At 42.7% G+C, this 25006-nt stretch overlaps 1 protein-coding gene across 1 annotated transcript in view; it reads right to left on the bottom strand.

Annotated features, from left to right (window-relative positions):
- Nucleotides 1-25006, bottom strand: part of LOC120560105 (ultraviolet-B receptor UVR8-like) — a 300069-nt gene that overhangs the window by 248455 nt on the left and 26608 nt on the right. The window contains exons 3-4 of the mRNA XM_039802276.1: nucleotides 5892-5934; nucleotides 3694-3928 (exon numbers count right to left, since the gene is read on the bottom strand). Coding sequence (XP_039658210.1) covers nucleotides 3694-3928; nucleotides 5892-5934 — 278 coding nt within the window. The remainder of the gene's footprint in view (nucleotides 1-3693; nucleotides 3929-5891; nucleotides 5935-25006) is intronic.

A 25006-nucleotide genomic window follows, 5' to 3' on the forward strand; every position in this document is an offset into this window, starting at 1 on the left:
CAATGTGTGTGTGGGTGTGCTGCAAATAGGTTATTTTGGATGTGTTTTTTTTTTTTAAGAAGAAAGGAGGCATTACTGAGGGCCTATTGGTGCACCGAGGTATACTTCCAACCAAGGCGATTAACATGAAAGGAAATATCTAATGTTATTTTCCACTGCTGTGAAGACAGAAGCTGAGAAAAGCCTGTAATCACATTATTATTTGTGTTGGAGATCAAGATCAATCAGGGTTAAAGCATGTCACAATGTTTAACGACAACAATGGACGGTTGCTTGTGTAGGAGATATACACAACACAACCGGATGTGTGACGCTGGGTGTATGTGTGTGTGTGTGTGTGTGGGGGGGGGGAGGTTAGGCTAGAGTGGTAACAAAGAGTCACTTTCTATCTTTTTTGTTCCTCTTTGACCATAGTTGTGTTCTACATTATAGCTGGATTGTGATACCTTAAACTCCATATACACTCTCTCTCACACACACACACACACACACACACACACACACACACACACACACACACACACACAGAGGATAATGTAGTTTAACAATTGTAAAAGTGACTAGCAGTTTCCAAATGATATGCAGAACGAGGGGGCACTATTGGGACAAAAACACAAGCGTAAAAAAGGCTTCACTCCCCTCACAGGCCTGTACTGAAACAAGACAGCATCTTAGCGCTTGGGGAGAAACTCAAATACAGACTAGATCAGCATACACAGAGGAGAGAAAACATTCCGCGACACAAAGAGCGACACTTATTTTACAGTATGTATGCCTCAAAAATGAATGAACAGTAGAAGAGGGCTAGAAAACAAGCGTGCAAAGAATGTTGTGGATTTCATGATCCTTCTAGCAAAACAGGTGCAACAAACCATTTTGTTCCTGCAGAAAAAGGGGACCGCTAAGACTCCGTCAAAGCAATGTATCCAGCACGGTGAGCAAGCGAGTGGTGAGAGGGAGATTCAAACTTAATGAGTGCTTTGGCAGCTTGTGTGGAAAAGGCAGGGAGGCAGGCAGTGATTAACGGAACACTTCAGAGTACAAGGCACAGCGGTGCTCAAAGAAAACAGTGATGATCTCCACTTAATCGCGGAGAAGCCCGGAGCATCTGCCGCCAGAGCAGGGCAGCGGCACCGGCGAGCTCCCGCTCCGCTAGGCTGTCATCTCTAGAGAGCTGTGGCCATATGCTCGGCTCTGCCGCAAACTCACAGGAAGTTAATTTTCTGACAAAACACAGGGATAAATATGACATTCAAACAAGTTGTGCTCAGCCAGGCTGAACATGGATGCCGTGCCAAGCTCAAGCTGCACACGTGTCACACTTAGGAACAGAGTTTATTTTCATGCTCCCACGGTCGCTTTTTGCTTAGTTTTGTAGAAATACAGACAACGGGTGGTAGATTTTCAGCTAGGAGGTGTTAGCCTACTTAGAGACTGAGCTATGTTAGCTACACAGGGAGAATGAGACCTGGTCGTATGTGTATGTACAGGGACAGACTTTCCTGATACTACCATAGCTTCCGCAATAACTTAGCCAGTGATTGCTAATTATTATCAAAATGTATATAAGGCAGGACATGGAGAACTAAAGAGGCACTTTCCTATCTGCATACAAACACATCGCTCAAAACTCTGAGAAAATGACAATGTCATTGTCCTAATGAGGAGAGAGAGAGAGGTGGGGGTGGGGGGGGGGCAGAGACATGAGAGTAAAAAAAAAAAAAAAAAAGATTAACTTTCATTTCCATTCACAGACATATAGCTCCCCACGGTGTGCCATTAAAATAATGTCAATCAAACCATTAAATAGGAGCTCTGTCTAACCTTGCCTGTTGCAGGTGAAATTCCTGAACAATGGGCTCACAGGTGTGAGCAGAATCCCAACACCTTATCACCGGGCCAATAAAGAACAGAATATAGTGTTTCCCAGATCTCAGCAGTCTCCTACCACTCCATTTCAGACGCTAAAGAGAAATGGAGCCTTAGGGGTGAAGCCGGCAGTTCCAACCTACAGATTCTTTACAACAATAGTCAGTATCGTATAGTATGGAGTCTGGGGGGATAGCTGGAGGTGGAGCAGCTTTTCTGGACCTACTGAAAAAAAAAACTAATGGGGGTATAGAAAGAAGATGGAGGTTGGTGGTATACAGGAGAGAGGGCCAGGTTTGGGCCTCCACCTGGGGCAATCAGAGGCCACTGGTATAGCTACACATACCACCAGGTCTCATTCTCTGCCGCTGCTGCTGCTTCCCCTTCAGTATCCTTTGCTTTAGCAGAAAGAGGTGAGGCCTGGGTGCAGTCATGCAGATCCCAGTGGAGTGGCCTTTATCAGGGAGGAGAGGTGAGAGGTTTGGCCCCAGAGACTCAATCCTACTGCCAGGTGGCTGGGTACTTTCTTTAAGCTTCTCCATACTGACTTCAGCACGGGAGAACAATATTTTGACCAAGTGAGAGAGAGCGGACTGAAATAACCTGCCACATAGCCTCTCCCCCTTTTTAATCCATCCATTACAGTGTGTGGGTGTAAAAAACTGAAAGATGTAATGTTTAACAATGCACTAATGTCATTGCAAGAGACTGGGAAAATGTGTCGGAAATATAATATATCCAGTACACATGCGCACAGAAGCACATACCCATATATCAAGTGTTGAGTGGCAATCATTCACCTAGACACTGTCACATTAAATGGGCTTATTTTGCATGCGAAGGAAGAGGGAGCGATGGGCTGCAGCGAGCAAAAGAGGGACTGAGGGACTGAATGAAATGATATGAGTAGGCAAAATTAAGCTCCAATGCAAGTGGAACACTTCACAAGAGAGCCAATTTCAATTCCACAGCACTTAATTTAGGGTTTGTATGGTTCAGCAGCATGCTACTGTATGGTAAGCCATGTAAGGACAGAGATATAGAGACAACCAGCAAAGAGCCATCCAGGCCCTTGAGGTATCCATCACACAGTCCTGCCTCCATTGCTCTCTCTCTCTCTCTCTCTCTCTCTCTCTCTCTCTCTCTCTCTCTCTCTCTCTCTCAACAATGAATTAAAAACTAATGATAGTGTACTGTACAGATTATGTAGATGTTTTCAGGGAACATTACAAAATCCCATTGGTTTTCATGTGATGAGTCCACATTTTTGTTTGTTTTGTATGTTACGCTGTGTAGTCTCGCATTGCCAGACCTTTCTCCACGGCGCTCCGGAGGAGCATCTGGCTAGTCCCCACAGCATTCCGGGATGGGAGAAAAACGTGCTCTCGTTCGTTGGCATTTCTTTAAACCAATCGCAATCGTCTTGGGCGGTGCTAAGCGCCAAGTGGAGCCACAGTGCCGCTGCAAAATAGCCTCGGGAAGGAACTTGTTTTGGTGGAACGTGTACATTCAAAAGTTGTTTTAGTCGTGCAACAGACAACTCAGATTGGACAGATAGCCTAGCTAGCTGTCTCCATTTAACCTGCAGAGATTTGAAGAGCAGTTGACCATAGTCTTCATAAATCCACCGGAGTTTAAAATTACAACACAAAGAAAGCAGAAGGTGACATCCCGCAGAATTGGAACGTCGTGGATATAGACTATGCTGTGTGAAGAGTGTTAACCCAAAGTCAAAGCATTTACGATATTCAGAAGGTACCAGTATTAATCATGTATCTAGTTTTGATTTTGGTCATCACTGTAAACACACCATTATCCTCATACCTGGTGGTCTTTGAAGTCAAGCCTCTGGACGTCATAGCCTAGCTGGGCGTAGAAGTTGTTCCCAAAACTGTAGGCCCGCCCAGTTTCAGTCCATATGAAGGAGTGTCTGCTTCCACAGGCCACACCAACAATGTCGACGACATCCACATCTGCGTTGCTTCCTTCAACGTTCAGTTCCTGTGGCAACTTAACCTTGACTGGCTGGTCCTTTACTGCCTTCTCTCCGTTACCCAGCCTGAAAAAAGCAGACAAAAGAATTGCAGTTTGACGCTTTCTTTTCCATCGTGTAAAGGACATACTGTTATTACATTACATGTCATTTAGCTGACGCTTTTATCCAAAGCGACTTACATTTGCTATACACGTAAAAGATGCATGCCTCTGGAGCAACTAGGGGTTAAGTGTCTTGCTCAGGGACACATTGGTTGATATATCACAGTGGGAATCGAACCTTGGTCTCCCACACCAAAGGCATGTGTCATATCCACTGTGCCATCACCACCCACAACACCCACCCTACTGTAATAAGGTTTAAGAGAAGGGTGACGTCAAATTAAAGACCCTGGTGATAATTTGCAAATATTTTCTATCAGCTTTCAGTGGCATGATGTCATGAAAGTGGTACTGTTTTACAAAATGTTTAAATTAATAATTCAAAGCAAACTCATTGAAAACTAAAAAATTAGTTATACATGAAGCTTATGTAATACATAAAAATGAAACATCAACTGAATTATTTTTGTGTCACTAACTAACACGTAAAAAAACATTTTAATGTAAGAATGATATAAGACGAGATCTTGGTAGATGTCATTTTTTTTAGTATACAACCCCGCAGCAATGCTGTGCTGTTGTCTTTCTGATATGTTTTCTCTATGCAGACAAGAGTCATATACTGTATAGAATGTGTCTAAAAGGTGTATTTCAGTGAGGTCAGTTTTACGTTCCTAGGGAAGAAATAATAACTGAACCTAACTCAATTTGTAGCTGTGCAGATGACTTTGCATAGGCCTTGGCTGAGTTGTGTTTCTGTATCTATGTCCCTAGTGTGAGTGAACAAAGAACATCCAAGACCCCTTTTCAAGATGAGCTGGTCAAACGCAGCCCGAGCACCCCTGTGACCTGTGAGCTCCCAGCAGCTTCAAACAGAGCTCTGCTGTTTGCTTCTTGATAAAATGCTCCTCTTTGTATTTGTTTCCCTGAGCCAGCGTCATAACCTGCAATGCCCCGGCCATATCTGCTAGTTTGCGGCATGTCTGGGAAAAATAACAAACAGTCTTCTCCATTATTTCCACAAACGGGGGAACGAAAGGTCCTCGCCCGCCATCCCCACGAGAGCCTGTATTGATTACAACAATGCTTCAACTCAAGACAAGACCACTCTGGGGTCACTGCTATTTCCATCAGAAAGTTTGCCAGTTTAAATTTACACAGCTCCCTCGTACTCTTCTCCTCTCTCGCCTCCAGTGATACAAACAGGAGAGCCGAGGAGTTTTCAGATATCAGAGTGCCAGTTGTGTAACGGAGATGTTCACCCTTTGCTCTGCAAGTGGGTGTTGTGGAGCTCCAACTATAGGCTCCTCTAACTATAAGCTCCCCACTGGAGAGCCTCGACCTGCTTAGAGGGGTCAAGGCATCATGAGAGAAGAGACAGAATGAGACAGACAGAGAGATGGAGAGCAAGAGATGGAGAATGAGGGACAATGGGAGATGATGAGAGTGTGAGAAGTGATGCCTTTGTTTCTTTTATGTATTTCTCAGAGATCTGCAGTGCTGCTGTTTAAGTACTTGAGGGCCACTGAATCACTGCAGCCCCCAGGCCCTTAGATGTCATTATAGCCAGACAGGCTTCTGGCTGGAGAAGTTTTAACAAGGAAGCTCATCAGGAGGAAAATAACTTATCTTTGTGTATAACTATGTCTGTCTGTTTGCTTGTCTGTCTGCCAGAGTGTCTTTCTGCAGTTTAATATACAGCTGTACGGTATATTGTCAGAAGAAAATCAGGCATTTGAATGACCATGGGGCGAAACAAAACTGACCAAGGATTGTTGAACTTTTAGGGACGCCTGAGTAGTCTCCTAAAGGAAAGCGAGGGCAATGAAAGTCTGAACAGTGCTGCAATACATGTACCAAGAATTGGGGGGATAAGCACTGTTCACATGCTCATTTACATCTTTTTACTTCTGAAATTCACTTACTGTCCACTGGTGCCATTCCCCCATGCAAAGATCTTGTTGTCCACTGCGGAGAAAAGGAAGAGGACGATTTTAACATAATCAGAATCAGAATCAGAATCAGCTTTATTGGCCAGGTTTGCAAACAAGGAATTTGAATAACAATAAAAACAGAGATGACGGTAAGAATATAAAAAATAGTTTACAGTTTAACAATACAATAGAATTTACAATTTTACAAAAAATATACAAAAGAGAGGGAAGGAATAGTGCAATTACGGTCAATAGACTGAGATTTTAAGATATAAATATGAGATGTGTGTGATGTATTGATTGAAATGGATGAGCAATGCTGTAAAATATTTTCTAAGCATGGACTATCATTGAGACAATCTTCAAAAGGGTGCGGGAGTTGCTGTGAACAATTAAAAGTGGTGATCTTCAAAAGTTGTAGATGTTTCAGTAACAGCTCAGGCTGCGTGTTTTCCCGTTTCTCCTCAAGTGTAAAGTGAGCAGTGCCGCGTCAGTGGGTGGACCCTTCCTCACTGTGTGAAGTTTGATTAATACAGCCTCGACAGAGAGTTCAGAGACTGGGGCCACCTCTCACACACCCTGCTGTAAAATAATGAGCCTTCAGCAGGAAGGAATAATATAAATGGGATGGGACACTTAGACCTTAGACTGAGTCCAAGCTGAATACTCAAATGAAATGAGGAGAGGAGGCCATCCTAACTGATTAGACTTGTCTAAAATAAGCCTATATATTCTCCTTCTATGTACATGTATTTAACTGTCACCTCTCTGCTCTAACAATCCAACATGATCCACTGATCCATTTGCATATGGTTTCCATAAATACCTGGAACTCTACCTGTTCCTGCAGTGATTCCAGTCATGTTGGAACACAGACATGCCTTATTGGTCTTATGGGAACTCAAACACCACAGGGGTAACAGCCAATAGCAACGGACTTTACTCATCAAGCCAGCCGAGTACTCATACATTATAGAGTAGGCTATATGATTTACCTAAGCTTGTCAAAAGAGAAAAATTATCAGGCAAATGCGGGATAATAAATTGTATTCTGTGCCGCATATGTTTGACTCGTGACCTTTGGCATTTTAAGGGTTGGGTTGTTCGAAAGAGTTGTAGCAAAATGTGTGAAGGGAAATAACATTAAAGGTGAACTACCACTTGGAAACTTTAGGGAGAATGTGCAGAACAGGTCACTGATTAGTACAGCATGTTTCGAGTGATTTATACTAGATACCATTGGAATAACAACGCAACACGTAGATGTTTGCGGAGAACCTTTTTGTTAATTACAAGAAAGCAAATACAAGATATTAATGTTCTTTAGAGGTCAATTAACTTGCAAGTTTGAAATACATCTGCATATATACACATACATATATATATATATATATACACATATTTGAAAACTTTACATAAAGCTGTTCATCACATCACTGTCAACACTTTCTTCCAGCTGTAAGCTGCTCCATTAACATTACCTGTTACTATTACCTGTAAATCAGACTCCTAAATCAAGCAATTGTTTCTATTTATATTTCTTTAGTTATATTTCTTTAGTTTTACTCGCTTTTCTAGTGTATATGCTATATATTCTAACTATGGAGTGGATTTACTTGCCATTAAGACCAGAGCATTGCTCCTAATAATCTTGTGTGCAACTATTTCTTCAAGTGTGTTTATTGATGTGGTACTCCATCTTTTAATTGTTTTAACCCTCCTGTTGTCTTTGGGTCCAATTTGATCTGTTTTCAAAGATTCTATAACAGAAATTTGGTTTTCTTTCAACCTAATTGCCCAAAAATAACATGGCTGGTTCCTTAAAACGCTCTTCACAAGTCAAATAAATGATCAGCTCACTACTTTCATTGACTTTTTGGGTGTTTTTATTCAATTTTATAGCATTATCCTGACTAAACTGACCATAAAATTATCCACAAACTGTCTGTGATTATCCATAAACATACTCTGATCTTTTTAGTCAAAATTATTCATAATTCCTGCATATAAATGAGGTTTACTGACTACAAATTCCAAAACATATGTGTAAACTAGAGGTAATAAGTCAGTGGTAGTGGTGTATATACTGTACTGGCGGTAGTAAAAAAAAACGATGCGTCAAAAATGTCAAAAAGTGTTCCAAAACTTCGAGAAAAAAGCCAGTTGAAAAAGCGTCAAAAACGTTTCGAAAAGCAGCAAAATAAGTGTCAAAAAAGTGTTAAAGTGATGGTTCGGAGTAATTTCACCCTAGGGTCCTTTGCACCATGATCTCGAGCCAAACAACCCCCCAGAAGCTTTTTTCACCTGGGTCGAACATTGGGAGCGTTAGCGTAGCGTAGCGTAGCGTTATCAGCTGAATAGCTTAGCGCAGAGGCTAATGGATCCGAAGTGTCTCTTAACATTACCCCACTAATAATGCCCGAAATGATACCAAACGTCTACAGTAGTACAAATAGGTTATGCACTCATAAAACGATGGATTGTAAAATTTGTAAGTACACCAGAAGTTTATGTAAATAACACTTGCCTGCTGGCTTCTGCTCTCTGCTGCTGCTGCTGCTGCTGTTACTACCGGGCAGTAAGAGTGCTTAGGGACATCTACAAATTACAACACCGAAAAGAGATGCAACAAAAATATTTATTAATTTAATGATTAAATAAGGTAATGTCTCCAAACTTACCTCAATTATTACTTGTCTCCTGCTAGTTATACTACAGCACTTACTTTAAAAAATAAGTTAAATTAAAAAAATTTTTTGTTGCATCTCTTTCGGTTGTTTGTAATTTGTAGATGTCCCTAAGCACTCGTCTTACAGCAGCAACAACAACAGAGAAGGCAGAAGCCAGCAGGCAGTGTTATTTACATAACCTTCTGGTTATTATACAAACTTTACAATCCATCGTTTTATGAGTGATAACGCTTATATACACTAGTGTAGACCTTTGGTATCATTTCGCGGTAATAGTGGGGTAATGTTAAGAGCCACGATCCATTAGCGCCTGCGCTCTTCAGCGATTCTACTCACGCTAACTCTCCCAATGTTAGACCCAGGTGAAAAAAGCTTCTGGGGGGGTGTTTGGCTCGAGGTCATGGTGCAAAGGACCCTAGGGTGAAATTACTCCGAACCATCACTTTAATAATAAATTATAAAACTTTTGTTCTCATCAAGAAAACGAAACGGAAAAGAAAGACACCACGGAAGGAAGAAGCGAAAGTCAGTGTAAAAATTAGAAAGGGGGTTTCAAAAAGCAGCAAATGAAGTGACAAAAACGTCACAAGTGTCAAAAAAGTGTTGATTTTTTTATCAATTTTGACCCGGGAGGACAACACAAGAGTTAATACCATTCAATATATACCATACCAATACCAGAGAAGTGTTGGCTCAGTGTGCAGAGGTAGCTGAACTAGTGTATGTACAGTATGCTGCAGTCAGCTCTGGTTTTCTTTACTACAAAACAAGACCAAGCAATAAACACAAGTTTGAGTCCAGCTCAAGCTTTGGCACCAGAAAGAAAGACCCACCACTTCTAATACGCTGTTATGTTATAAACTTTTAAGTGCTCCTGAACGTACAGCTTACTGAACCAACTACACTCATTATGAACTGCTGCTAACTACCCGCCTATGTACAGGTTCTCTGAGCACAGGAATAATAAGAAACTTAAATACTTTAATAAAAGTATATCCATTAAAGGGCCATGCTTTTCAAATGCATAAATCCTTAAATACACGTGCACAGCATATGGCATTGCTGCAAAAAAAGAAAACAGCGTAGCTCTGTGGCTCACTGTGGGGCTATGGCGGTTGTAGAGCTGTTACTGTCATGCGTAAAGAATGCAGAAACTGTACAGGAGTCCAGGACTTGAGTTTACTTTTACAAGCATAAGAACTCTCGCTGGACTAATGAAATAAAGATGAGAATGAAAATGCAATGGGAATAAAGACAGTGAGTGTTCCAGAGTTTTATTATCTTGTTTTGTATTTTTGGGTTTTTCTTTTGTTCTCGTACTTTTTGTTTTCTCGTTGTTGTTTTCTTTTGCTCCTTTAACTCTTGAGAATTGTTATGTGGGAGTATGATAAATAGCGGTGCTTAGAAGCTAAGCACAAAAAATATTGGCAGCGGTAGGTCTGCTGCAATACTCTGCACACAGGCACATTATTAACAATATCTGTGTTAGCAGTATCTGTGTTAGCACCAGGCTTGGGTCAAACAGTACACAATAATAAATATAATTTACAGCTTAAGATTTAGCTTTTGTTTTATATTACAAACATGCCAAATGGGTGGGACATACAACTCCAATTAACTGCTGCAAAGTTTGCTATAGACTGATTAGCATTCTGACACATGCAAATTGTTCTATGCAATCAGGTTCAAACAAAGGCTAAGAAGAACTTCGCAAGTATTATTTGCTCCAGTTCTTCTTAGTTTATATATGTGGTTATTATTGTGTGTTTATCGGAGTATCCAGATGCATCACTTCAACGTGATACCCCACTTTGTATCTTTGAGTCCTCTGTTATCCTCGGAGTGGCAGATGTTTCTACCCCCCACCAACCCACTCATCCACCCACCCAGTTGTCTCTCTCTGCGGCAAGGGCAGCGGCTGGCGCGGGGGCACAGGGGCCGACAGTGGTGCATCAGGCTGACGTACAGAACTGATGGGCAGGGCTGAGAGCTGGCAGTGTGGCAGGTTGAGTGTTCAACCTCCTTTGCCCCCCACTAGCCCCTTGCTAGCCCCTGCTGCTCTGCACCATACCCAGGCACCAGCATCCCAGCGGCTAGTGGCCCATTGCTTTGCTCCCCCATAAAAATAGCCCATCCCATTATTCTTCTGCCTCCCCGGGGGCCACAAGGTCTCCAGCATCATTACCAGGACTAAGGATCTGACTCTGCCGCCACCACTTGGCACACCCCCTCCTCTCCCCTCACTCCTCTAATTATAGGTCAAGCACTCTTTTTGTAAATTATAAAACCTTTGTTCTTATCAAGAAAACAGAACGGAAAGGAAAGACACCACGGAAGGACGAGGAGCAAGGAAGAAGCGAAAGTCGATGAAGAAAAAGGAGGGAAATGGTGTAAAAATTAGAATGGGGGGGGAGAAATTTTCAATTATAAAACCAAGCTAATTTGGTATGACCAGCGACTGTCATGCATGGTGACGGAGCTCCATTATGCAGTCATTTGAGCTCTTTCAAATTAGTTATGTTAATGTCCTGCGTGTGAATGTAACACTTGGATGGGACAAGATTTCAGCAATTAATTTCTACAGTCAGCGGAGAGACAAGCAAATTTATTTTCCCCCTCTCAGGGAATTGGTGGTGGAGGGAGTGAGGAGGGGAGAGAGCATTCTGGAGCAGGGAACAAGCTAAACACAAGACCTAAATAAAGCCTGAACAATGGGAGCCAATGCCTCCTCATTCATTCAATTGACAATGTTTTGCAGCTTAAACCTGTTTTATTAATTATGTTTGACATTTCCTTAATTAGTTTCATTTACACCAAATCAATCCCTGCTGCTGTACAGCGTCATTTATCATTTTAAAAAATTTGCATAGCCAGTGCTGCCTTTTTCTACTTAATTATACATTAAAAGTGTCAGCCGCGCTTGGCATTATCTGAGGCAGAAAGGTTTGTGGCTGGACGGGGGTGGCATTAATCATCAGGGCGGGCGCGGGCAAGGGGTGCTCCCGGTCGCCAGCGGGAGAGCCGAGCGGGGCTTCTCATTTTCCAAGCTTGATGCTTCCGGGGCCGCGGTGACCTCAGTAACCTACAGGGAGAGGCAGACAAATCAACGACCTCCAGCCCCAAAAAACAACTACAGCTTGTTTAGAAACCATGGTGAGAGGAAGCAGGGAGCATAACCACGAAACAAAAAAAAACTAGAGGTTTATGAAGTTATGGAGACAACGGAATATATACAGGTAGTAAAAAAATGGGTTTATGTTTAGATCACACAGAGTCCCAGTCACGTGACATTTGAAGATGGGGCTGCTCGATTATGGAAAAAAATCATAATCATGACTATTTTGGTCAATAACGATTATTTATATATATATATATATATATATATTACTCATTGACTTTTGAAAAGATGTTGCATTTATTGAAGAGTAAAAAACGATCAACAAATCAACAGTGAAAACACCTTGAACTGTGACATTTCCCTTAATACTTTTCCCTTTTTGAAATCTTTGAATTCCCCTTTAGAACACAGGACAAAATAAGAGTTTACTTGGAAAATGTAATGTGCAAACCAATAGCTGTTCTCGATTACTCTGTTTTTGTGATCGTTAGGACCCAGAGATCGTAAATGCGATTAAAAATTCAATTAATTGCACAGCCCCATTTGAAGTCATTTTATCATTAAAAGTGTTTTTCCACATATGCAAGTAATGTCTTTCAGAACAAGTAGTACAGGAAACTAACTTCCAACTACCCATGGGCCGGTTACCGGTTTCAAGGTGTACCGCGGTTTGAAAAACATTTTCTCTCATACCGTTCCTAAGGTATGAGCTGTTTTTTTATGAGGACAGAAAGTGCAGTTTAGTAATCCGTCTCCCTGCCAGTGTGCAGTGTGTTTAAAAATAAAATACATTGTGTTCAATGGGAAAAATTTTAAAGCTGTAATTGCAATACTGCAATACCGTGAAACGGTGATATTTTTTCTGAAGGTTATCATACCATCAGAATCATATACCAGGGTGCCCAGATAGCTCAGTTGGTAGAGCGGGCGCCCATGTATAGAGGTTTACTCCTCGACGCAGCGGCCCGGGTTCGACTCCAACCTACAGCCCTTTGCTGCAAGTCATTCCCCCCTCTCTCTCCCCTTTTTTGTCTTCAGCTGTCCTATAAAAATAAAGGCCTAAAATGCCCCAAAAATAATCAAAAGAAAAATGAAATAATACTTTACAGCTTCTGTTGTTGCAAGTTACAAATCAAAAGTAGCGACCATATGTATTCCACTATTACTGCAATAGCAACTCTGTTGGCTGAGTCAACTGGCTGAGTATGGCTATTACTTTCCCTTCGGCAAGTTTGTGAACACAGAACGAACTGACAGCTCAAACACCTGGCAAGCTCACTTCGAGTGTTGAGGTGAACATGGCTTTACAAATCACCCATTCAGGAGCCGAGACAGAAATTGGCAGGTAGGCAGAGCCGTGGTGTCAGGAGTGAAAATTACTCTGAAAAGTGTGGAGCACGGTGAGAGGCTGAGTGAGTGAGTCTCTGAATGGTGAAAGCTATGGGTGTCACTGTGTACTATGTTCACATGGGAAATCAAACAAGTGTATTTTGGAGGTGAGTCAACACTTTTGTACTTTGGAAAACGAAAATGTTTGATGTCAATTTCAATTCAGAATGGCCTCAGGTATTGCCACATACAAAGTGAAGTGCGTATCAGGATGCGGTACCTGCTCATGCACAAAGCGAACCGATTACACTCAGTGGTAGAATACTAGTCTTTACCGTGTAGTAGTTCAAATGAAGTCTCTCTGTAATTAAATAGAAGCCATAAAATGTGCAGTGATGAAAACCACTCATTCTTAACATGAGGCGAGCTGCTTGAGCTGTAATCAATGAGAGGGAAAGACATCCTGAATCCGGAGCTTGAAAAAAAAAAAAAAAAAATCCCGTCCCAAGCCACTGATTTCTCAAAAAGTCCCCTGAATAAGCTGTATCAAGATGTAAAGAGGAGGTTGTGGCCATGGCATTGGTTGCAACGTCCTACAAGGGCAACACAAAAGAAAGGCGGGCAACAAAGAACCTGATGAAGTGACTAATGCCCCGGCATGCCCCAACAGGAGCGACGGGGGGGCGGCCAGAGGCGGCTACATGTGCACGCCTCACTGCCCCGTCTGGCTCCAGCTGAAGTACTAACTATACTCCCAGGGTCATTAGATTAAGAAATGCAAAACCAGAAGCAATACCTGTAATTGGAACAGGCCAGATCGATATTGGAATGGATAAAGAAAAATAAGGAGAAAAGTTACCCTTGCTAACAGACAGCGAACTGTTTAAGAAGTATTTCCTAAAATGTATGGGGAGGGAGAGTCTGAGTATCAAACATCATTATTCTAGAAAGTTCCTAATCAGCATATTAATGGTGGCACATTGACTGTAGAAGTTTCTATTATTTCAAAGTAAAGTAGTTGAAATAAGCCATCGACTCTTTTCACTCAAAAACTATTATAATTCATATAAGTGATCACTCTCAAAACTAGAACTTTCCTTTCTCTACAGCCCCCCCAAACATCACCATCAATTCCCAGCCCAAAAGTACCCCTTTAAATGCAAAACATTTCCACTATCAAGGATTAGGCTTCCTTTCAGGATATATGAAAACCCCTTTGTGAAAATATGATGATGAATTCATAGGCCTAAAACTCTGGGGTAGTTTTTACATCGGCGAAAAAACGGAGGGAGGGGAGGAGAAAAATCACCTATTTGGATGGCATACATTACCATTACTCTTGTATTGTGTCTCCACTTTTCATAATGACGGGGATAAGTGTCCTGCTCCGAATGTGTATCCGCTGACAATGGAGGCAGACATTACTTGGTTAAAAGCTCAGGGTCCTGTGGGTAAAGAGGCCCAGAGAATAAAGAGTATCCGTCATGGCTAACGAGCTATAAGGATAGCACATTGCCTTTATAAATCACTAGATCTTGCTGTTTATTTAAATTCATTGGTGCCTCATTATAACTGAGCTATGCACCTTTAGGTCCGAGTTGATTAGGAGTGCCATAGCTCAAAATGGCTTTTAATTCAGTGAAACGTAGCTCTGACCTTGGTGCCGTAACCCTGACTAAAACACGCAGCGACTCCCACATTAATAATGATGCTACCTTTACTGGGCCGTGGAGCCGCGCCGCTGCTACTTAAAATATGTATTATTAGTTACTAGCGACGGCACATTTATCACACCAAATTACCCTTCGGTGTAAAACTGCTTAATTCTGGGTCCCTGTACCCCTCTGCACTATTACCTGCTCTTTAGAAAGGCCTGGAATTAAAAGTGGGGATGAAATGTCAGGGTAATGGGGAAGAGGATGCGGGTCGATGGGATGCACACTTGATCATTCCCTAGTGGCCTTCTCCACATCCAGACAATATACTGAATGTGTCTTCCACATAAAGGAAGTTCCGCTGCACCTCGCTTTGTAGACCTTTAAAGATGTAAATGAAGGGTACTTCTTTGAAATATACTTTACACTGTTCGCTAAAATTACATGCAAAACATTATCCACTCCGTTATGGGCTTTAATGAAAACTTTATACTCTAGGTATCAAGATTTCCTGAAAAAAAATCTATCTCATAAACAGAAAGTTTGGATGAGCAAAGAAAACTGAAACTTTTTATTGACAACGGCATGTCAGCAGGCCGCCACTCCAGCACCTCGGGTGCACAAACAATTCAAAAACAGGTATCTATGCACACACAAACAACCACACACAGCCCTATCTACCTCCAGCCTATTATAGTTAGAGACAGGAAACCGGCCTGCAGCCGCTAAACACTTGTCATTGTTCATCCCATGTGTGCCCGCCACAGACTGATTAGTTTGACCAATCGGCTAAATGATTAGATCAATTAGGTACTTTGGAGTGGGCATCAACAGTGGCCTGCTGCAGCTTTAAGACCTGTGGGACTTGGCCCATCAGAACCGCCTCATTAGGTCTCTGGACTCTACCCAAAACCACACCACAAAGACAAAGATAGAGGACCAGAGGAGAGGAAGAGAGTGGGGAGGGGAGAGGCGGAGAGAAAGAGAGAAGACTAAACTTCAATAGGTGAATTAGATGCATTCCTACAGTAAAGCACCTCTGGGATCAATTGTGTTTATGTGGTGCAACATCTCAAAAAACATGTAAAAACAATACAAAGCGATCTAACAGATACATAAGTGGGAGTATTTTGAGTGTTAGCCATATAATCCATTGTTATGAGACCAATGGGAATGCACTGGTATACAGAATTTCTTTTCTCTACGGATGACATCAAACAGTCCAGTAATAATTGAGATTACCAGGGACAACACTACGTTGGGTTTACAGAGGAGCACAGACAGTGCTGGCATAAACACATTTCTCATATCAAACACAGCCGTACAGTACATAAATATATGCACAATACATTAATGGTTCCTGCTCATCTGAGCGAGTGGCAAGGCTTGAGCAGCGGAGGGAAAAGAGACGTTACACACGTTCCATCAGATGTCGAATCAATTAGTCACGACCATCTTCCAGAGTCAGAAATAACCACTCGTCCCCCGGTCTCCAGGGAGCCAGGGATAGGCCCGGGCAACAGAGGAGAGATGGGAAAGAATCCAGAGACCCAAAGGGGGGTAAGAAGGAGAAAATGAGAGAAAAGGGGATAAATAATGCTGTCTGTTCTATACTGCACAGACTAGCGTCTCTGTTGCCACTGGATTTCCATACATACACACAATTCTACACTCTCAGCAGAAATGCTTTGCATATCAGAGGCCACTCATTTTGCACACTGCAAACACTCTGGTCATTAACATGTGATGGCATTATCTTCCTAATCGCACTACAGAGGGTCTCCTCTATAACGTACACAACTCCACAACTGTAGCACCGACTCCAACCCTTTTTGACAGTATCATGGCTTTCCTTGGGCTGCTGTTTGTGTCTTTTTCCTCACCACAAAGCCTTTAATCTTTTAATCTGAAGAATAAAGCAAGTGTTCACAGCACAGAGATCATGTGACCACTTTGCTAAAAGGTAAAGAGACATGATTATTCTGTGTAAACAGGAAACACAATGGAGATCCTTTCCCCGCAGGCTAAAAATAATTTAATCCGTCATGTACGTGCAAAAATAACAGCCTTACACCTGAATAGCACCCATTATTACTGGGCTTCTGAAGTTGTTTGCAGATAAATCTGCTTCTCTTCATCTGTGCTGTGGTATAGAGCGGAGAAACCATTGTATCTGCTCAGATTTCCTTCTTGCTTTGGTAATCTCTCGGAATTGCCAGATTGGAGCAATTTGCGTCGAATGGAAGAGAGCAGAGCACAGACTAAATAAAATCATCTAAAAATCTATGTTCTGAGGAGAACTACAAAAATGTATTATCTGCCATGTTTAAAGCATAGGTGTATTGTTATAGTTTAGTTTTATGGTTGAGAAACGTTACAGTTCTACTGTGTAAAACAAATGCTCCACAAACAGCTACTATGAATAAAGTTGCCAAAAGTGACATTAATATTCTAATGATAGCTGCTACCTTTACTGCAGTCCTAGTCAAATGCTTTCCGTTTTGTTTTTTCTTTCTTTCTTTTTTTTTTTTGGTTGAAGATGTTAAAAATGGGCTCCATATTTTCACACAGCCAGGCAACGGAAAGTGCTGGAAGTTACATTTTTCACAGTCCCTTTCTGTTTAAAGTTTCAATGGTGAAATCTGACTTATAAGGCAAAGACAGGTGGTCCCCACTGTACGCATCACCAGTCAACCCTGTGTAAGTGTTGTTGTTTGCACATGGCCTCAACCCCTGGAGGCAGCGAGGAAAAAGACTAAGCAAGAAACTAGCGAGAAAGAGACAGAGACAGAGAGAGGCATCCCACAATCCCCTCTGATTCTGCCTGTTATTTTCCCAGGTTGCGGCGAATGCTCCTTGTTGGTAGGGGTTGGCAGCGGAGCATCAGCAAGAGGCGTCAGAAAGCTCTGGTCCCCGCTCTTATTCCGCCACATTAGATGGCGCGTGTTTGTGCCCTAGGGATCGCAGCGCCTCAGCCTGTGTTTGGGGTACTTTGTCAGATGACTCAGTGTGTGTGATTTATGAGCTCTGGAAAGGTTGCATTTCCAGCACGCGTGGACGTCCGCATGGTAAATGGAGAAATTCTGAATTTATTAACATACAATGAATGATGATTAATGTTTTGGTATAGATCATGCTCTCTTTTCAGATGTCTCAGTGTGGGGGTGATATATGCAGCAATAAAATGATATGTATGTACTCAAAACCACATGGTATGAGTGTTGAGCTCATGACTCTTTTAGACACATTCACTGTGTGTCTGTGTGATGACAGTACCGGGAGGTTTCGTAGCGTTGGTTGAACTATATCCACGGACATTTATACAAACAATAGCACAATACAGTACAAACAGTACTTCTTCTGCATGCGTTATCCTCCACACAAAGTGAACTATCCCCTACTATGGCACAAGCACCTTGCATAGTCAATGAGAGAATGTATAAATTAAAAAACACAAAAAACTGTGAGCAAAAGAATGCAATTTAGACCGATATCAGGATACATTTAGAGATCCATTCGTCAAAATCCCCACCATTATTAACTTTTGTATTCTACAACACATCTTGTGTCTCCCTCATCAGCTTTTTCAATATCTTCTCAAATACATTACTGCCAGTGTCGAGCGGGTATGTTCACCCTAGGCCAATTACAGCAGTGAACCATAAAGGTAAGCCGTGCTGAGGAGGGTTTTGTCATATATTTGCCTTTCTGTCCCAGCCAGACCCCCACAGTGGTAGGTGGGAAACACAGGGAATGTTAGACATCTTTCCAATAGCACTGACAACAGCAGAATCAATATGCAGAGGCATGTTTCTGACAGGTTTTTGGTAGTGCGTCTATATGGGTGAATGGAAGTCTACCCACATGTTTGCATCTCGAAATTGTGAATCAAGGCTCACTTCTACTTATGCAATGACCCTACCATTTCACCCATGGAATGAGGTTGAATATTGCTCTACGCCTGCATGTGAGTAGAAAGAAGAGGTAGCTGGGTGGAGTGATAATTCCATTGTGTAGCTTAAACAAAAGTCAAGTGTGTGTACGCATACCTTGATGTGGCTGTGCTTGTTCTGTGTTAACTGCATATGTATGAACTATTGAGTTGATCCAAACATCTTTATACTATATCAAGCACCTAACATGTAGAAACCAAACGCACTCACACAGGATACAACACACAGACGAATAAACTGTGCCCACACACACGCAAGCAAAGCGTGATGTGCTATTGCTTATTGTAGCGTTAACAACTAAAACTTTCTCTTAAGTGAGAAAGAAACTGCTCAACAGATAAACATTCACGCACATTTACACGCCGAGGGAGCAGTTCGGGGTTCAGCGCCTTGCCCAAGGACACTTCAACATGGGACTGCAGGGCCAAGGATCAAACCACCAACCTTCCGATAGGTAGGCGACCACTGTACTACCTGAGCCACAGCCGCCAAAATCTAGAGAAATACATTCCCATTAAGGGTGGGAATCACCAGCGGCCCCACAATACGTTCTTATTGCGTTTTTAAACATATTGAGATATATTGCAATTTATTACCTTTTCCCCCAACGTATCTCTCCGAAGGAAAACTTTGTCAACATCTGTTTTGTCCACACACAAAAAAATGAATTTCTCAACAAAAAAAAAATCTCAACTGCACCAAGTAATGGACTGAAAAAGCAACTGATTTTATTATTCTAGTACCAAAAAACTCTCACGTGCAACTTGTAATAGATTGATACTTTTAGCCACAGAAAATATTGCGATACTATGCTGTATTGATTAGTTCCCTCACCCCTAATACCCAAACCATTATAACAAACAGGATGTTGGTGGGGAGGGGTGGGGAGGGGTTGGTCACTGTGGTGTATGGTGACTCTCCTAAACCAAGCACTTCTCCACACCCTTGGATCCTTCCCCATACTAAAAACACGTTCAATGCATTTTGAGACAAAAAAGAATTGAGCTCCTCTGGGAAAAGTATAGCTATTCAACTGCAGGACCTCCGTAAAATCACAGTAGTTTCACACTGTAACGGATGCCTTCCTCCCTTCTTGCTGCATGAGAGGTTTTAAGAATGGTGGGATCGGGAAAGCGGGAAAAAAAAAAAAAAAAAAAAAAAGAGGGAGGAAGAGGAGAGAGCAGGAGATACGATGCAGAAGAGTGGAAGAGAGAGTTAAGCCAAGCATAAAATAACTTCAATCTAACATCCTCTCAGTGGGGCGGTAGGAGGCAAATAGCAATCCCACCAATGCTGTGTACTCAAGGGGGTTCCCCCCACCTCTCACTGACCCATGGAGAAGAGGATCATGGGAGAGCAGGGATGAGACAAACCCACTTCAATTAAGGCACGGCGACGTCTCGTCAGCACGGCAGATGAGGTGTCAGAGAGTTCAGCCGTGGATAGATCACAGGGAAAAAAACAGTTCCTGGCTCAGCAAAGTCAGTGTCTTGCACGCCTTGGACCTTTCTTTCTGTTTACCCTTTTGTCCCAGTCCCTTTCTCTCCACCTTTCTTTTATTGGTCGGCAGACATTTATAATATCAAGATTATTTTGGCTTTCCTGCAGGGTCGGTTTGGCGGGGATGTCAGCATACCCACCAGTGTTCCTTCTCACAGGCCTTTTGGATTCCGGGATAGATAAACATCTTATCAAATTTGCGCATTAGCCGCGAGCCGCCTCAACACACCTGCAAATGACATTTAAAGGTCAAAACGGCATGTACGGGTGGGGTAGTCTCATGCTACATAATATGGAGCATCGAGATTGTTGGAGGAAGCATGGAGTCAAATCAGAGGAATGTTTGAGCGGGAAAAAAAAGACTGAGAAACAGATGACTAAAATGAGCTGTTTCAAGGGGGTAGTCATACAAAACTACACAGAGAACAGTGCCAAGTTGCCAGGTTGCCTTAACCACCGAGGGAAATCAACTCATTGTGCTAATAAAAAACATGCTATTTTCGCAATGCATCACACCATTCAAGATCCACTGCTGCAACGGGAGAAATGTGCCATCCGATCCAGAGAAAGAGATCGTCTTTAAAGTGAGAGAGGCCGGGGGGGTGGGGGGGAGGCAAAGCCACTCCTATGCCAAGGATTTTCAGGAGATATCTCTCTCTGTGATTAGATTGACATTACCATAATATCGGTTTTGTCACCTCAAAGGCCGATTGTAAAGGAAAAGTGCCATCCTTTCCTTTTTTTCTCATGGAGGCATCAAACAAGCAGGCATCCCAAGGTATAGAAGCCGCTTTCTCCATTCGCCCAAGGCGCCCCCACCCTCCTGTGAAGCTCCGCTTGGGAGATACAAGCTGGATTTGGCTCGCATCCTTGCCTCTTCCCCAATGCTCTGCGTGGATGCCTGGTGTCAGAGCGCCAACTCTCCCGGCCCAGCTGCACTGATTAGCACAGGCAGATTATTAGCCAGGCATCTCCTGGAAGCACTGCATACTTCTTTTTTTCTTCACCGCCCTTTGTTGTTTCACTTTCAAAACAGTGTGTCCCACACTGTTTACTGGGTGTGTGCTTAATCAGCCTGCAAAAAGACAAAACTAAAGGACAGAAATGACCAATCAGCCCCACACATATGGAAGGGAAGTGGGCAGAGTTAGGTGAAGCAAACTTGTTAGTACTGCTTGTGGATACATCAGCAAAAAGTGATTCATCAGCATTGTGAAAAGAGCGCTCTCATCTTTCATTCACCCCCCCACACACACACACACACACACACACACACACACACACACCTCCCCCTGCTCCTCCACTGTCTAGCACCTGTCCTGATGCCAAGATTTCACCTCCCAAACCCCGGGAGGTGGGCATCCCGCTCTCAAACTTGTGCAATGCCTTATCTGTACCCCACACACTAACATCCAGCATCTGAGGCATCCTTCTCCCCCTGTGCCAGAAATATGCCGGCATCTCTCTCCCTCACTCTCTCTCTCTCATCCCATTCTCCATCATGTTCTTTTCTCTTTCTCCCTCACTCTCTTTCTCTCTCCCTCTCTCTCTAGTGCTTTGCATTTGAAATTGAACAGACACACAGCCAATTTATCATAGGCTGACACGTGTCATGTCCAAGGCCTAACCACAGGGACTTACAGTAGGCATTGCATTTATCCCCTTTGTTGTCAGCAAGGACCAAGACAATACCAGGAGCTATTAAAAAAGGGGTAGAGAAAGAGAGAGGAAAAGGAGGTGGAGAGCGAAAGAGGTGAGAATATACCACTACACATCAGCCAAGATTGCATAGCTCTGATGTTTACCCCTCTGAAAGGTTACAGACCCCTGCATGGTTGAAGGCAGCACATTTTGCTAACCAACAATCAAATGTGTGGTGATGCAAGGCGTCTGCGTATAACCCCGATGCAAAGCCGAGACAGGCATGAGATGGATCAGGTAGAGAGTTAGCACAATATGGGATCAGACCTTTGTGCTCAGGTTCATACTGTAATTTAAATTTTAATATCACTGTGCAATACTCACCGGACTGATAGACCCACAAAAATGTAAGGACAAAAGAAAGAAAAAAGAAAGAAAAGTTCTATCCAGATGCAAAACAAAATGGCTGACTGAAAAACACCACCTCCGGGAAAACATTTAAGAATAATCTGAAATACATAAGGAAGCCTCGAAAGTCCACTCACTGTTTCTAAGCTGCCATTAAGATGCTTTCATAAGCTGCAATACATGGTAATCATTCCTGAGACGATGAAGAAAGGGGACAAAACTGTTAATGTGCATCATATAAAACCCTTTCTGTTAAATCACCTTATCATTATATTATCGCTCCTCTCTTTGAACGGGTTCTTTAAAATAACACAAGTCCTTATCGTTATACTGTGTGGAAGAGGTAAGAAAGATGACCCTTCCTGATAATACTGTCACTACAAAGAATGTATATATTATCCTTATGCAGACTAGGTGGAAAAGATAAAGAGAATGGGGACAGAGGCTAATGAGATGAGGGAGGGGTATGTGTTCATATGTGTGTGTGTGTGTGTGTGTGTGTGTGTCCGTGTGTCTGAGTCTGTGTGTGTGTGTGCGCGTGTGTAATAAAGTTATGAACCACAAGGTTATTAATTGGCATCTCGCACGTCCATAGGCTTACATTCATTCCACTTTAACACAATGGTATTTGGCATGAATGTTGAATAGGCTGGAATGGAATTCATATTCAACCCGATGATTCTGACTTTAACTGGCAGACAATCCCCACAATGGTCCAAAAAAAACTTGAAAGACAAAGTACCATCCTCCATCTCCTCTTACTCAAAGGCAGCATCTACATTGCAACATCATACATCTTAAGCCTGCGACGGTCTACTAGACCAGCAGACCAGCAGACTTAAGAGCTGCTGAGACTGTTCATTACCCAGTGGTAAGTGACCTTTTACAAACTAGCTTTGGAAGCCATTTTGGCTCTTCCAGTAATTAACAAGTGGTTATGCATGGGAGACAATTAATGGAAGGTCAAGTGTTTGCCTGCTACCCTTTTCTAGATGCCATTTGGGTCCCTGACACAGAATTGGAAGTTCAGAGCCCATCAGCTCCTGTCTGGTTTTCAGAATAGTGCTTCACACATGGGAATAAGTCACCTCTGTAGTCTGTAGCGTGAGGTAGACACAGCCTTTGGTTTCTGTCTAGACTTGGAGAGAGCATAATGTGGCTCTGTGGCTAAATATCAGATATGAATCTAATAGAAGAAAAGGAGAGTGGATGAGAAAATGAGGGGAGACCCTGGAGTCTGCCCGTTTAATGATGAGTGCCCTTACTATGTGCACGCTGAGGCTTTCATATTTAGACACAGGTGGAATGATAACTGAAATAAAGGCTACCGATAGCTTGGTCCTATTGGCTTAAGAGAGCGAGAGATACACATCCCAAACCATGCCAGTACATTGTTGAATTATTCTGCTCTCACAGCCTTGTATATTTACCCTATTTTTTACTTTCATAGCGTAAAGGCTGATGTTGACTGCTATTAAATTTCCCTCGAGGGCACACTCCTTCACTCACATGCTCCTATCAAATGAGCCAACAAAGCATATCAGGGCGTCGTGTCTGTGAAACACTGCATCACCTTTGTTCACCCTTCATCAACCCTCCGCCCCCACGCTATTACCTCAGGACTATTCCCTATTCCCTGCTTAACCCTTGTCTACAGGACTGGTGTCACACAGGGCACCCCTCTGCTGCTCTCCATATTCCACAGTCCCTCACCTCGACTGACATCTAACACTTGCTTGTCGCCTCTGACGTGCACGCGTGCATACAAACGCGCTCACAGAGTGCACGGCCACAAAACACCACCTGCATGAATACACAAACGCGCCACTGCAGACACACATACTGTAAATTAGCAACACACAAAGCTGATGATTAGCCTGTGGAGGGTTGGGTGCCTCCAGATCTTTGCCCTTTCATAATAGTAGCAGCACTTGTCATACCCACTGATCTCTGCCCTCTGTGCTCCTCCCAACACATCCCAACACACACACACACACACACACAGCACTCACACACAAGCACTGGCACACTGGTGAGTGAGTTAACAGTGGAGCAAAAAGGTGGCAGGAGAGAGTGGCATTGGGAGTGTCTGTGCCAGTTGCCTGCCGACGGCACCGTTGGGATTGGTAAAGTTTGATTTGATGGCTTTCCCTGTTAATTAGGGTTTGGAGGTGACTCCTGAAATGGTAATGGGCAAAATGTTCAAAAAAAAACAAAAAAGATATGCCAATTCCCACACCCCCTCCATCTCCACCTTCCAAAACATGTGACCCATATACTGTGTAGTACCTAGTGAAGAAAGTGGAACAATCAAGTCATTTGAAGTTATAGGCCACTCTGTATTTGTGTGTTTCTGCCAAAGTAGGCAGGGCAGTTCAGTCAGACAACTAATGTGAAATAGGCTAAAACTTGTATGTGAACAAAGTCAACAACAAAGAAGAGAATGTTTCTTCTTTAATTAATTGTGCATACATATTTGTTCAAGCATCTCAATTTACATGTCAAGTAACACTGTCCCCTGCTGGTCTGGAGAAGTGCTACATGGGCAAAATAAAGCTCCATAGTCATACACAGTTCTGCCTTTCCCTACTCTTAAATGCAAAGCTGTGTGAAGTATACTGAGGTGAGAGGGGGAAATCAAGAAAGAGAAGAAAAGAACAAAACAAAGAAAGAAAAGACTAGAAAGAAAAAGGGGGAAAAAACAAGGAGCACCTCATTTGTAACATGTCAACTCTGATATTTGATCACAGTGCGGAAGAGGGTCAGGAGATGCCCCATATCTCTTCCACAGAACTGCTCACCCTACCTCTAC

Source organism: Perca fluviatilis, chromosome 6 (assembly GCF_010015445.1).
Source record: "Perca fluviatilis chromosome 6, GENO_Pfluv_1.0, whole genome shotgun sequence".
Lineage (NCBI taxonomy): Eukaryota > Metazoa > Chordata > Actinopteri > Perciformes > Percidae > Perca > Perca fluviatilis.